The sequence below is a fragment of the Rhineura floridana genome, chromosome 7 (assembly GCF_030035675.1).
Source record: "Rhineura floridana isolate rRhiFlo1 chromosome 7, rRhiFlo1.hap2, whole genome shotgun sequence".
Lineage (NCBI taxonomy): Eukaryota > Metazoa > Chordata > Lepidosauria > Squamata > Rhineuridae > Rhineura > Rhineura floridana.
Window position 1 is genome coordinate 146,948,801 of NC_084486.1, and position 15,510 is coordinate 146,964,310.

The window sequence follows — 15,510 nt, forward strand, 5'->3', positions numbered from 1 at the left end:
CATCTCCGTCTTGCTAGGATTCAGACTCAGTTTACTGGCCCTCATCCAGCCCACCACCGAGTCCAGGCAGCGATCCAGGGCTTGCACAGCCTCTCCTGATTACATTACACAGCCTCTCCATTACAGAGAAATGGAGCTGGGTATCATCAGCATACTGCTGACACCTCGCCCCAAATCCCATGATGACCACTCCCGAGGGCTTCATATAGATGTTAAACAGCATGGGAGACAAGATGGTACCCTGCGGCACCCTACAGCACAACTGCCAGGGGGCTGAAAGACAATCACCCTATGCTATTCTCTGAAAATGACCCTGGAGATAGGATTGGAACCATTGTAAAGCAGTGCCTCCAATACCCATCTCACCAAGTCGTCCCAGAAGGATACCTTGGTCAGTGGTATCAAAAGCTGCTGAGAGATCAAGTAACAGTAGCAGGTTCGCACTCCCCTGTCCTTCTCCCAATAAAGGTCATCCATCAGGGTGACCAAGGCCAATTCAGTCCCATAACCAGACCTGAACCCAGATTGGAATGGGTCAAGATAATCTGTTTCATCCAAGAGTACTTGCAATTGCTGTGGCACAACCCTCTCAATCACCTTCTCTAACAAGGGGTATTTGCGACCGGTCAGTAATTTTCGCAGACCAATAGGTCCAGGGTGGGCTTTTTCAGGAGCAGTCAGATCACCGCCTCTTTCAGGGCGGTTGGACCCACTCCCTCCTGCAACGATGCATTGACCACACCCTGGATCCACTCAGTCAAACCCCCTCGGCAAGCTTTAATAAGCCAAGGAGGGCAAGGGTTGAGAGGACACGTTGCTGGCCACATCCTCGCAAGCACCTTGTCTACATCATCAGGCCTCATCAACTGAAACCATTCCCAAGAAGTTGCATCAGACGTTGCACTGGACACCTCACTGGGGACTACAGTAGATGTGGATGGGGCATCAAGATTGCTACGGAGGCGACCGTATATATATAGTCACCTACCTAAAGTTTTGCCTAAGTTCAGTGAAAGGACAATGGCTCAAGTAGTCAGTGAGTAGTAAGGTGGGTTGCTGCTCTCCAGGAATGTGGAACATCTGAAAAAAGTGTAAAAGGACTGGCAGACCTTCAGTGGGGAGCGGGAATTAGCGTAAGAAGGGCACCTTGCCTGTTATGTTTAATCTTTTTCTTTTCTCTTTGCACTTTCAAAATATTATGAGAGATGCTGTTGTCATGCCATTTTGCGTGGCTATCTTAACAGCCAGGCTCTGAAAATAAGATTCGTCTTTGCTCCCGAGATATTTGTCTGACTTTGTGATGCTGCTTCTACAGGTGGAGCAATTCTGGAGGTTTTACAGTCACATGGTTCGTCCTGGGGACCTGACAGGCCACAGCGACTTCCATCTTTTCAAAGAAGGCATTAAACCCATGTGGGAGGTGAGTCAACATCTGCTAAAGCCGAAACCAATACCTGTTTGTAATGTGTGCCTGCAGGTTAGTTTTGTAGTATAGAATTGCATTGGATTAGGACCTGGTTTACATTGCTAAGGTTGGTGGCTTTGTGCGAGTCAGCAGTGCTTAACATAATCTTTCCATCTGTTAAGTCATAGCTACAGCCTTCACCCAAGGCAGTTGTGAAGAACAAGAAAAAATATGTGTAAAAGGTTTGCGCATTTCGTTCCTTTAGTGCAAAATTCTTTATATTTATGAACTGACGTTCAGACAATATGTCACTACCTTTTTTTATCAAAAGTTGAACCTTGTGAAGGAATGGAATTGTTCCACCATTTTGAGTTCTATTTGATGGTTATAAAATGACTGTATATAGTGGCTGTCTTGCACAGGAGGGACAAAAGTTCATTGGTGAATGTTTTGCATCAGAGGGTCAACTTTAATAAGGGGATGCTTTAAGAAATTTTGCACAAGAGGGGCAAAGATTCATCCTAGGAACCTGGCAATTAATAGAAATTTAACTAGGTGCCTGCTCTCCTGATTGACTAAAAGGTTGGTATGAGGAGTGAAAATATTGTGTATAAGTTGAAAAGAAGAAAATATAAGACTCTTGAGGAGTTGAAGAATTGAAGAGATGGAAAGGGCTGGAACACTGGAAAATGTCAGAGAGCACAAATGGGCAATGCACCAAGAGAAGATCACAAAGAGACTCAGAAACTTAATTGTGAGGATGCAGATTGATAGGTATTGGCTTGGTTGTGCAAACAGTCTATAGTAGATATACCTCGATGTACTTATCTCATCTTCATTTTTAATTCTTTGCTCTTGCAGATAACTACTCAATCTGTAAAACCACTTGTCTTGAAAATAATTTTCTGTAAAAAAACTTTTAACTTGTTGCCTTACTTTAAAAAAAAAGGTAAAAGCATATTTTGGTTGGAAAAAATGGTCTGATACCTTGATACTCACCCATGCCTAAGTGCCATACCACTTGTAAATGGCCCAACCTGCACCCTATACCGGATAAAGTCCAAAAGGTTAAAAGGGCTCTTTAGTGGAGGCATCCAGGGGAGTGGGGAAGCTGGGAAGTTTAGAAGGAAGGGTGAGTTTTATTAGATTTGTTTCCTTCCGTTTCCTCTCACGGTGCAGGCTACAGCTCCTGCCATCACAGACCTAATCAAAAGAAGAACTCCCCTGTTTCAGTGGCTCCCTTTCTTTCTTTCTTTCTTTCTTTCTTTCTTTCTTTCTTTCTTTCTTTCTTTCTTTCTTTCTTTCTTTCTTTCTTTCTTTCTTTCATTCATTCATTCATTCATTCATTCATTCATTCATTCATTTATTTATTAGTTGCCCATCTGGCTGGTTATCCAGCCACTCTGGGCAATGTACAAAATAGACATACAAATACATTAGACATTAAAAATCTGAAAACAATGATGATAAAATCTTGGAGGCAAAATCCTTTGCAAACATGGGTCCCATCATGCAGACGTTTCTGTTAGTGAAGTGATCTCGTTCTGTCCCCAGCCTCCCATCTCTGCAGTGTTTTATTCTCTGCAGTGTAAACCAAGGAGAAAAAAGGTGATCAGGTGAGAACCCGTTTTCTTCCTTACCCTCTTCCCAGGACGATGCCAACAAGAATGGTGGCAAGTGGATCATCCGCCTTCGGAAGGGCTTAGCCTCTCGGTGCTGGGAGAACCTTATTCTGGCCATGCTGGGAGAACAATTCATGGTGGGGGAAGAAATCTGCGGGGCGGTTGTCTCAGTTCGCTTCCAGGTCAGTCGTTCTGGGGGTTGTAGGGGCCGGCTTGCTGACTCAGGTGTGGAAAAACCTGGCATTCATTCACCTTCCGGTGATCTCCCTGCAGGAGGACATCATCTCCATATGGAACAAGACGGCCAGTGATCAGGCGACCACCGCTCGGATACGGGACACGTTGCGGCGAGTGCTGAACCTGCCCCCCAACACCATCATGGAATACAAAACGCACACAGACAGCATCAAGTACGTGCAGGGCTGGGAGAGGGGAGCATGCGCTGCAATGCACTTGCCTCTGTCTCTGCCACATTAATGCAGGGTGGGGGGAAAAAAGCAGAACCTTCCTCGCATGTGTTAAATCTTTACAGCAGCTGTAGGGAATCTTTGTCCCTCCAGATGTGGCTGGACTGCAACACCCATCTCCCCTGGTCATTGGCTGTGCGTATAGTAGTTCAGCAGCATCCAGAGGGCCAAAGGTGCCCCACTTCTGCTTCAGAGCTCTGAGTGCCGTCACCACATTTCCAGAATCTCACATGGCTGCTTTTGTACTCGCACATTTTGTTTTGAGGGCCGCAAGCCCCTTCGCTAGCTCACCAGTTTCAAAGCTCTCTACCTTCAGTGAACCTCTTTTGTGTCACTTGGCCCTGCGAGGAGCCCTTCTCTGTCTGCCTTGGAGGCCTCAGCATCCTCCAGAGAAGGGGCAGCCAACCTGGTGCCCTCTTGATATTGCTGGATTACCCCTCCTGTCATCTTGGACCATTGGCCGTGCTGGCTGGGGCCGGTGGGACTCCAACCACATCTGGAGGGTGCCACATTGGCTAGCCTGTTCTGGAGGATTCTGAGACAGTTCTCGCTTCCTTCAGGCAGGATGCCAGGCAGGAACTGAGAGAGTGTCCTAGAACACATCCCAACGCTCCGCTGCATGTGGTGGGCAAAGGGTGTTTGGTGGGGCGAAACTGGTCTGACAATAAGCTTCCAAGGAATGCCAGGCGTCTCTGAAACATACTTCACAAACTCTTCCAGGAGCTGCTTGGTAAATGGGACTGGGATTATGGTTTCCACCACCACCCTCCCTTTCCAGAGCCAAGGTGGTGGGAGGCAACTGCATTATCTGAGTGCACTGCATTCCTGGGGACATAAAATACAGAATCTAACAGGGATTTATAGACCTATTAGATTTATAAATGTTCTCAGGAAGGCACTATGTAAATTTACTGCGCTGTACAAATGATTTCTAATCATCATAAATGCTGTATATTAAATCCTACCAGCCCTCCCCTGGTGACAGTGGCTCTTTAACTAGAAACAGAGGATTATAGTGCATGGAGAGGACAGCTGTATTTTAAATAAGACTGTTATAGTTTACCATGCCAGGCCATTCAAGATGATTTTTATTTTCCTGCATATTTAAGAGCTTTCAGATTGGGGGTGAAGAATGTGAAAAACCTTTTTGGCTTAAGTGCACTATAAGCAGACACGCAGGTTCAGCCTCATGGGCTGACGCTGGGAGATTAACATAACAGAAGAAAAGGGAGGACAGAGGAATAGAACAGAGAAGTAGGATTTGGCAGGAAGTGGGTTTTCCAGTCTGGCTGGTGAGCAGGGTTGCAGGGCAGACCTTAGCTAGCAGCAAGCCAGAGATCAAAGGAAGCAAGCCCACCACCCTGAAGGAAGAACGGGGAGGGGGGGAGATATAAGAAGTGCCCTGTCGGATCAGACCGAAGCACTCTGTTTACAACAGTGGCCAAGCAGATGCCTCTGGAAGCTCACAAGCAGGGCTGGAGGTGACCTTTCCGTCTGCTATGTGTCCCTCGGCTTCTGGTTCTCAGAGGTATACTGCCCCTGAATATGGAGGTTCCATTCTTCGCTCTGATGGCTAACATCCGGTAATTAATTGTCTGTCAGGAGGTCAGCAGGTTTTGTTTGTAAGTTGCCTTAGCTCTATAGACCATTAAGAAGCCGTCTGGAAGCAGGAACTCTACACTCAGGGTGGTATGCCATGCTAGTCCTACTTAGATATTAGACAGGCACCATCTCTGTTATCTTTTTGGCGCCTACTGAAGACCTTCCTCTTTCTACAAGCCTTTTAAGTAGAGACCTTATCCCAGTCTGCATCTATGTTGGAATTACTTTTTAAGATTTTTTAAAGCTGTTTCATTTTGTTTCTTTAAAAAAGATACTTTTAAAATGTTTTGTTTTCATGTGTCTTTTGTTGTAAAGATTTAGAGTGCTTTTAGTGTTTTTGTTTGCTCCTTCTGGGAAGAAGGGTAGGTTATAAATTTAATAAATAATTTAAATAAATAAATACTCAGACTAGACCCACTGAAGTTAATAGACATGATGAACTTAGGTTCATTGATTTCGTTGGGTATGTTCTGAGTAGGTCTTAGTTGAATAAAACACTCGGCCTCCAGTGGGGCTTTCTGCAATGGCTGTGCCGCGTGCGGGGCAGAGTTGTGAACTCCTTGCTCATCCCAAGGCAGCGCATCACTGGCACCTGTGTGCCAGGTGTGGTGGGTGACAGCTAAGAGCCAAGGCAGCAGCTCCCTATTGGGAGGGGCCTTTACTTTTTCCCTCCCCCTCCCCTTTTCAGAATCTTTAAAGAAGGCGAGATGGGGAAAGATGGCAGAAAGATCAAGACCAGTTGCTTACCGGGCCCAATTCAAGGTGTTGGTTTTGACCTTTAAATCCCTATACGGGTTCGGCCCAGTCTATCTAAAGGAGCGCCTCCAGCATCATCAGCTATGCCGCCCAACAAGATCAGCCTCAAAAGACCTTCTCTCCATCCCATCAGTCAAAACAGCCAAACTGGTGAGGACTAGAGAGAGGGCTTTTTCAGTTGTGGCCCCCACCCTGTGGAACTCCCTCCCAAATGATCTCCGCTATGCCCCTTCCATGATGAGTTTCCGCCGGGCCTTGAAGACCTGGCTCTTCAGGCAGGCTTTTGGGGTGGGCTAGATTTTATCTTCATTGTTTTTAGACTCTCAATGTCTAGGCATTATATGCCTATTTTGTACGTCGCCCAGAATGGCTGGACAGCCAGCCAGATGGGCGACTGATAAATTCAATAAATAAATAAATAAAATAAAAGAACCATTTTTCATCTCATATCTACTGAGGGCAATCAGTAGTGGGTTTAAATACAGGAGGATTGATTTAGATCAGTAGCTCTGACCCAGAAACACCCTATATAATTTTTCAGACCCAGAAACACTCTATATAATTTCACCTTGCAGTGTAGGACCCTTTTCTAGTTGTCTCCTTTTTCCTTTTCTCTTTGGCAGTTTTTATCTCTGTTGGTCAGGGGCGGGGGAGCTGGCTTTTATTTGTAAAGCACCTAAATCTGCAAAATGTTGTATAATTAAAAGACAATGTAAGCCTATTCTGCAGGCTTTCCATCAACTGAAGATGGGGCACTTCAAGGGGGTTAGAAATGGATGCACACACACACACTACAGAAAGAGAATGTTGGATTTATTAATGTGGAAGGCCATGGCATCTCAAAAAGCAAATGCAATATACCACATGTAATACTGTAAAATAGTTAGATGAAAACCAGGAAAATAACCGATGCTAATAGAATTAATTCAGTGAATCACAACTCTAAAATGAATTTGACTTTGCTTTTTCCCCCGTTTCAGCCACTACAAATGAGGCTGTGAAGCAGATAATCCCCAAGTCCTTTTTAAAAACAATAACATAACTTTGGCTAGGATAGACATAGAATCAATTTGGCTGAAAATAGGAGACAAATGAGTTAAAGAGAGCAGCAGAATAGGCGAGGTAAATCTTCCAGTATCTGCTGCACAAACATCCTTCAGAGTTTCCTGGCACTCCAGCATAAGGACTGGACATCTGATTCACCGGGGACTGCAGGGAAGAGAAATCTACTGAATTTTCTTATCAGATTGATGGAAAATGTACCATACAGCAAGGTGGTGAGCCAGTTAGTCTTTGCTTTAATGGAGCCCTCACTGCCTGTTTTACAGTAACTTTGCTTGCTTGGGGTACCGCATCTTTCCATCACTTCATAATATATGCCTTGAGCACACTTTGGGTAGTGCAAGTTCCTGCGTCTCGCAGCCTTCCCTCTCTAGGCATCTGAGCTGCTGCGTGTAACCCCCACCCCACCTCCAGCTAACTCTGTTCTGAATCCTGCCTTGCTTTGTGAGGGTGGCTCAGGGGAAAGGAATCCACAGAATTTTACATGTGGCTGGCTGCTTTACGTATTTTACCAATGATGTTAATTGATTGCCTTTCAGCCATAAGAGCTCCCCCAGTGGTTTGCAATAAAAATGTAAACTAAAACAGTTCTGATCTTAAAAATGAATAGGTAAGCTAAAGCTGGCGGCCACCTGGTTCTTCTCTTCGCGTGATCACGCTTTGGAGTGTCTGGATTAGCCCTATTTGCAAATGCATCCCACACAGCCATGGGATGTCTCTATTGGAGAAACGGTTCCCTTGCCACGAATGTTCACAGCGAGGGAGCCTTTTCCCGCACAGTGGGACTCCATTCCAGAGCCACACAAGCCAGTCATTTGGGACTTCTAAGCCCAGGGAAGGAGACTTGTCCCTCTCCGGATGTTGTTGGGACTTCAGCACCCATCAGCCCCAGCCAACCTGGCCAGTGGTCAGGGATGATGGAAGCTGGAGTCCAGCCACACATGGAGGGCTGCAGGTTCTCCACCCCAGTTCTAAGCCAGCTGTTGCCAGTCTTCCATGGCTTCTTTCTTCCCATCCCACAGAGCAACTTAGAACTGCTTCTTTGCCTCCAGCTTGCTCTTTGCCACCACTGCAGTGCTTATCGGGCTGGGGCTAAGAGTTGCTTCTTCTTTTTAACTTAGGTACTCTGTCTCTTTTCTCTCCTTCCTCCCCAACCCTGCAAGCTCATTTTCATTTGGAAGAAGGTTCAACCCCAGGAGTCAGACGTTCTTAAGCTCTGGAATCGCCATGCGTTGACAGTCCGCCCTGCGGCACAGATCCTCGCGGATCCCTCTTTGTGTCTAGGAGCTCAGACAAAAGGGCTGCTTCCAGTTGCTCCTGAGCAGTCCAGTGGGTTTGGGGGGTTTGCTTCTTCGCCAGAGTGGTCCTCTGTGGTGATGGGATTGATCTCGTGCCCCGGTGCATTGTGGGGAGCAAAGGGGTCGGGGACATGAGCTCATGAGAGAAACAAAGGAACGTGAGGAGTTGCCAAAGTTAACGTGCTCCTTAATTAAGCCCCCTTACAGCAGGCATTGACAGCTTCTGCAGAGAGCACAGTGACTGAGGCGGAATGGGCCACATAGAGTGAATGGCCCTCTTCCTTAGCCACTAGAAACATCTTTCCCCCCCGCCCAGGTCACCCCATAAACACATTTCACAATGTCCCATGTGCATCTTTACTGAGAACCTGCTCATCCTGCACCCATTTTGGAGAGTGGGCTTCAGTGAAGGGGTTGGTATTTGAGAATGAACTCACAGCACACCCACACATAGCAAGGATAGCGAGGATAAGATGTTGAGCAGGATCTAGAGCATCTAGGATTCCCCAGCTAAATCTTAAGGCGACAGAACTACTTGTTGAGATTGAAATGGGGCACGTGATATAAATAGGTTTTGCTTACATTTGTTTCTGATTTTAAAACGTGAACATCTTTTTTTAAAAAAAGAATGGATTTTGTTGTGAAGGAGTAACATTGGTGATTTTGGGGTGAGATTTCTGGTAGGTTGTAGGGCAGTGAGTATGTAGGGATCTAGGAGCAAAGGGTTTGGAGAAAATCCATTGTTTGCCTAGAAGCCTAACCCTGCACCCTCTCTGGCTTCTGAGCAGATTTCTGCAAAAGCTTGGCAAGCCAGCTGATTTTTTTTAATATACAGTAAAGTTAGTTATTCTTAGTTAGTTATTCTTTATTTATATCCTGCCATCCTTCCAATACTGGAACTTCTGGCGGCTTCCAGATAAAAGCACATATAATTAAAACATACAGAATCTACATTAAAATGAAATTAAACTACATCCAATATTAAAACCAATCATACTGCTAGATAAAAAGTCCTTCATCTTTTTTTCTCTCCAACATTGGCCTCTGAGAAATCCTCAAGTAGGGCATGAAAGCACTCCTAGTAGCATCTACCAGTCACTGGCATGCAGAGGTAGACTGCCTCTGAAGCTGGCAGTTCCATTTATCTATTATGGCTCATAGCCTTACTGAAATTAATCTTGCAAACTAGGTGAAGACCTGCAGGTTCGATGGGCAGGGAAGTCCCCCGTTTGCCTCTTGCCCTTCCAATCTGTGAGAGACCAAGAGCATTCAAAGGGTGCCAAAGATGGAGCCCTTGGGGATGTTTCAGATGAACCTGTGCGCTGCTCACAAGTAGCCTGACCCTCTCCACACCTGAGCCTCGCTTGAACATAGGGAGAAGGCACCTCTGGCGCAGCCCAGGATTGTCTTCGCTTTTGGAGGGGGGTGTCATGTGAAGCCCCTCATGCACTTGATGGTCACTGTGTAGCGCTTCTCTCCCTCACTGGTTGTGCAGTTGGTGGCCACATGAAGTGTTCTCCATGCATGCAGCTGTGCGTGGGTGGAGCTCCTCTACCTGAGGGAGGACCCTGGTTGGCCCAGGAGCTCTGTGCAAATCCATCTGTATGCAAGAAGGGCCCCTGCATGCAGCCGGCAGAGAGCTATGCAGACCAGTCCCCTCTCGTGTTCTTTCCAGGTGCAAGCGCGGTTACCCCCCTATTAAAATAATCAGCCGTCTTTCTTTCTAAAAAGGAGGGTGCTATAATGACTGCATAATCAGCCCTTGCCTTAACACAGTTTGATGGGGATCTTGGCAAAACGAGCCCAGCTGAAATGAACAGGAGCTGTAGAAAGTGGTTCTCGTTCATTTCAGAGGGGCTCGCAGAAAAGGAGGTTCAGGTGAGCTCTCGCCTTGTTTGTTACTTGGCAATTCTCCCTTCAGGGTGGGGAGGATGCCTGTTGCCCTGTGGGCCCTGCCATTCACCGTCAGTCACACAAGAACGACAGGCCCCTAGAACATCATCTCATACCTTCTTGCCGTCTTCGGAGTGCCGGTGCGGATCTGCCAGATAAGCCTCTGGCAAGGTGGGAGCGGTGGGTCATGTGCATTGCGTGTAGAAGCTTCCCATTAGAAGGATTTGGAAGATAACCTCTGCCTTCAACCCAGAGAAGTGGTGCAAGAGTACGTAGGAATGTGAGCACCTGAAGTCAGACAACTGGCCCAATCTGATCCACTCTTGTCTACTCAAACTGTCAGTGCCTCTAAAGTCTCATGCAGTCTGAAACCCTATTCAAAATCCTTTTTAACAGCAATTGAGCCTGAAACCACCCATGTATACAATGTATGTTATTGACCATTCAGTTACAGCAGCTCCCATAAGGCACTTCTGGGCTGGATAGACCAATAGTCTGACATAGCAGAAGGCAGGTGCATTCGGGGTCGGGCTGTAGCTCAGTGTTAGAGCATCTGCTCTGCTTGCAGAGAGTCCCAGGTTCAACCCCCAGCATCTCCAGGTAGGGCTGGAATAGATTCCCAGTCTGCAATCCTGGAAAGTTGCTTCTAGTCAGGGTAGACAATACTGAACTAGATGGACCAGTGGATCTGATTCGGTCTAAGGCAGCTTTCTTTGTTCTTGGGTAACAGGGCTTGTGTCCTGGTCTGAAAACTAGCATTACAGGGAGAAACCAGTGAAGGGGAGCAGGCGTTGTGAAGGCCAACTCCTGCCTGCCTCTTCCCCCTGCGCTGCTTTGGAAGAGTTCTAAAGAGCAGAGTCACAGCAGAAGCGAGCCACTTGCATGCCTGGCATGTATCTGATCACACAGGGCGAACATCTTCTCTCCAAGTCTATCTCCATTTGTTTGGCTCTGCAAAGTAGACAGGTTTCCCCCCCCCCTTGCTACTCGCTTAGCTCATCAGTGAGAAAAATAGCACCAATGGAGGCAACATTATGCCCGTTCCCGAGATTTATCTGAAAGCACTTTTGCTGCAGATAGTGATCGCATTTTTATGTTTATTGTGGGTGTCATTAGCAAAGCAGATTTAAGGCAGGACATGAGTGGTAACAATTGGCTTCCCCTTTCCAATAAAAAAATGGCTCTATTAACAGGCTCGTGCACAGCCTGCAAAGTGATGCATTGCCCAGGATCCTTCTAAGCCCTGAGTGAGGCAGGGTTGTTTATTGCTTGTAAGCTCTCGGGTATTGTGTTGTTTTGTTTTAAGCAGCAAAGCAAGGTTCCAGACTTCTTGGAATCTCATGTCTCCAGTGAAAGGGGTTTAGGTTGTGGGGCTGGGAAATGTCTTGGCTTGAGTATCTGGGTAGCTGGATTTTGAGGCCTATATTGACAGTACTGGACTAGGTGTGTAATTGCTCTGAAACAATGAGATGTGGCTTTATAATCAAGATAAGCACTGACAAATTGCCAGGTCCAGATGGCATCCACCCGAGAGTTCTCAAAGAACTCAAATGTGAGATTGCTCACCCTGGGCTCCTGCCAGGAGGAAGGGCGGGACATAAATCAAATAATAATAATAATAATAATAATAATAATAATAATAATAATAATAATAATAATAATAATTGCTGATCTTCTAACAAAAATATGTAACTTGTCCCTCAGATCCACCTCCATGCCTGAGGACAGGAAAGTGGCCAATGTAACATCAATCTTTACAAAGGGATCTGGATGGATCCTAGGAATTATGGACCAGTTAATGTCTGTCACGGGAAAACTGGTAGAAAGTATTGTTAAAGATAAAATAACCAAGTGTATAAAAGAGCGAGCCTTGCTGAAGCAGAACCAGCATGGCTTCTGTAAGGGTAAGTCCTGTCTCACTAAACTAAAGTTCTTTAGAGTGTCAGCAAGCATATAGATAGAGGTCATCTGGTTGACAAAAAGCTTTTGACAAGGTACCTCACCAAAGACTCCTGAGGAAGCTTAGCAGCCATGGACTAAGAGGAGAGCTCCTCTTGTGGACCAGGAACTGGTTAATTAGCAGGAAGCAGAGAGTAGGAATAAACGGACAGTTCTCCCAGCGGAGGGCTGTGGAAAGTGGAGTCCCCCAAGATCGGTCTTGGGACCTGTGCTTTTTAATTTGTTCATAAACAAGCTAGAGTTATGGGTGAGCAGTGAGGTGGCCAACTTTGCTGATGATACTAAGTTGTTCAGGGTAATGTAATGTACTGCCTTCAAGTCGATTCCGACTTATGGCGACCCTATGAATAGGGTTTTCATGAGGCTGAGAGGCAGTGACTGGCCCAGGGTCACCCAGTGAGCTCCATGGCTATGTGGGGATTCGAACCCTGGTCTCCCAGGCCGTAGTCCAACACCTTAACTTTTTAATTGCTTTTTAATATGCTTTTAAACCTTTTTTAAAACAATATGTTTTTTAACCTTTTTTAAAGATGTCTTCAAAGCTTTTTAAAAAAATGTTTTTAAAGTTGTTTTGTTCTAATGTTATTTTAAAGTCTGTTGTTATCATTTTTTAAGTGTTTTTAGTGCTTTTGTTTGCTGCCCTGGGCTCCTGCTGGGAGGAAGCGCAGGATATAAATCAAATAATAAATAAATAAATAGCATCCTCCAGATCTTTAAGAGTTATATCCTGTTTGCAGACAGTTTCAACCACATTGAGAACGTCGTAACACCTACTCCCCCCCCCCCAAAAAAGCCCAACCACAAAGTACCTTTTCTCTAGAAATTTTTTAACATCCTCTCACACTTACTGTGTAGTAGAATCTGCAGAACTTATAAGGTGTAAAAATGGAAATGTACTGCCTTTAAGTCGATTCCGACTTATGGCTACCCTATGAACAGGGTTTTCATGAGGCTGAGAGGCAGTGACTGGCCCAAGGTCACCCAGTGAGCTTCATGGCTGTGTGGGAATTTGAACCCTGGTCTCCCAGGTCATAGTCCAACACCTTAACCACTATACCTCACTGGCTCTAGTATACTGCTATTTCATTTAAAAATGGCTCAAGGAACGGACACAGTTGGAGCACTAATCTTAACTGTGCAAAAGCACTCCTGGCCACCGCAGAAACCTGGGACTCCAAATATAAGCAGTCATGGCTTCCCCCATGGAATCCTGGGAAATTAGTTTGTTAAGGGTACTGAGTGTTATTAGGAGACTCTTGTTCCCCTCACAGATCTACAGTTCTCAATCCCTCTTCCTAGGGAACACTGAGAATTGTCGCTCTGTGCGGGGTATGTGTACTTCCTTCAAGTCGATTCCGACTTATGGCTACCCTATGAACAGGGTTTTCATGAGGCTGAGAGGCAGTGACTGGCCCAAGGTCACCCAGTGAGTTTCGTGGCTATGTGGGGATTTGAACCCTGGTCTCCCAGGTCGGAGTCAAACACCTTAACCACTACACCAAACTAGTTCAGGGTCATTAAAACAAAAAGGGATTGTGAAGAGCTCCAAAAGGACCTCTCCAAACTCATGGAATGGGTGGTAAAGAGAGCTGTTGCTAGTCGGGCAGTATATAAGCTTAATTAAATAAATAAATAAATAAAAGCAGTTCAGTGTAAACAAGTGTAAAGTTATGCATCTTGGAGCAAAACTTGATCTCACTTATACGTTCATGGGGTCTGAACTGGCGGTGACTGACCAGGAACGAGACCTTCGGGTCGTAGTGGATAGAAAGATGAAGATGTTGACTCAGCATGTGGCAGCTGTGAAAAAGGCAAATTCCATGCTGGGGATCATTCGGAATGGTATTGAAAATAAAACTGCCAAGAGCGTAATGCCATTATATCAATCTTTGGTGACGCCACATTTGGAATACTGCGTATAGTTCTGGTTGCCTTACCTCAGAAAGGGTATAGCAGAGCTGGAAAAGGTTCAGAAAAGGGCAACCAAAATGATCAATGGGGTGGAGCAACTCCCTTATGAGGAAGGTTGCAGCATTTGGAGCTTTTTAGGAAAAGGAGAGTAAGAGGTGACATGATAGAAGTGTATAAAATGGTGCATGGCGTGGAGAAAGAGGATAGAGAGAAAATTTCCTCCCTCTCTCATAACCCTAGAACTCATGGACATCCGATGCAGCTGAATGTTGGAAGATTCAGGACAGACAAAATAAAGTCCTTCTTCACACAGCGCAGAGTTAAATTATAGAGTTCCCTCCCACAAGAGGCAGTGATGGCCACCAACCTGGCTGGGTTTATAAGGCTTTTAGAGCAATCCATGGAGGATAAGGTTATCAGTGGCTACTAGCCATGATGGCTATGCTCCACAGAGGTGGGATGCTTCTGAATACCAGTTGCTGGACAGAGTTGCAGGAGGGAAGAGTTGCTCTTGCACTCTGTTCCTCCTTGTGGGCTTCCCATGGGAACATCTGGCTGGCCACTGTGACAACAGGATGCTGGACTAGATAGGCCACTGCCCTAATCCAGCAGGCTCTTCTTATGTCCCTTATATATCCCGGAAATATGGGCTGGGGAGAGAAACTGTTAGAAGTAAGGAGATTGTATTGCTGCCTACATTTGGTAGGAAGGGATCATACTTTGCAAGGATGCTTTATGTTCAGTCCCTGGCATCTCCAGTTAAGAGGTTCACGGAGGACTGAGAGATACTGGTGGCCAGCAGGTAGATAATACTGAGCTAGATGTACTGGTAGTCTTGGCTCAGTGTAAGGCTGCAGAGGTAGGTCATCACTCAGTGGACAGATCACGCAGCCTTGCTTGCCAAAGGTTCAATCCCTGCCACTTCCAGTTAAATGATCACACCCGTCAGGGCTGGGAAGGACCCCCTGCCTGGAGCTGTGAAGAGCCGGTCCTGGACAGACAGTGCAGGTGTCGATGGGGTTAATGGCCTGAATCCATACAAGGCAGCTTCATACATGTTTTAATACATCCGCAGTGTCCCCAACCGCCAGCTGTATTTCTCTGTGTCCGAGACTGTTATTATTTGCTCATTGTTCAGTGCTTGTGGAACTCTTCAGTACAACAGCAGAGGAAAACATCAGAGGACTTTTCCCCAAGAACCCACCAATCTAACTTGCAGCAGGGGAGGCACCAGCCGCAGCCAGGGGGAGAGAGAGCAACAGAGGGAGGGGAGGAGCGGGTGAGGCTAGGGCAAGGAAGGATGAATGTGAACCAATGCTGCCAACTTGGGCTGCACTTGGGCAAGGAGGGGTGAAGACCTTCTGGCCTGCTTTTTGCTGCATTTTAAAGGCTGCCGCTGCAGTTGTCAGAGACATCTTGCAAATATTGCTTTGCACCCTCCAGACAAGCGCTTTAAAACTGCACGTGATTATCATTTTTTCCTTTGTTCTTCAGAGTTAAAGCCTTTGGTTTGAAGTGCTCGTTTTTCTTTTTTT

The 15,510-nt window shown here is 46.1% G+C and overlaps 1 protein-coding gene across 5 annotated transcripts in view; it reads left to right on the forward strand.

The window, feature by feature from the left end:
* EIF4E2 (eukaryotic translation initiation factor 4E family member 2) overlaps nt 1–15,510 on the forward strand; it is a 40,057-nt gene that overhangs the window by 21,030 nt on the left and 3,517 nt on the right. For 2 of the 5 annotated variants that reach the window (XM_061637523.1, XM_061637524.1), the window contains exons 4-6: nt 1,316–1,420; nt 3,057–3,209; nt 3,301–3,437. In XM_061637523.1, coding sequence (XP_061493507.1) covers nt 1,316–1,420; nt 3,057–3,209; nt 3,301–3,437 — 395 coding nt within the window. Of the gene's footprint in view, nt 1–1,315; nt 1,421–3,056; nt 3,210–3,300; nt 3,438–8,035; nt 15,215–15,510 lie in introns of those variants that run through there. The other 3 variants (XM_061637525.1, XM_061637521.1, XM_061637526.1) reach the window with 3 other exon arrangements.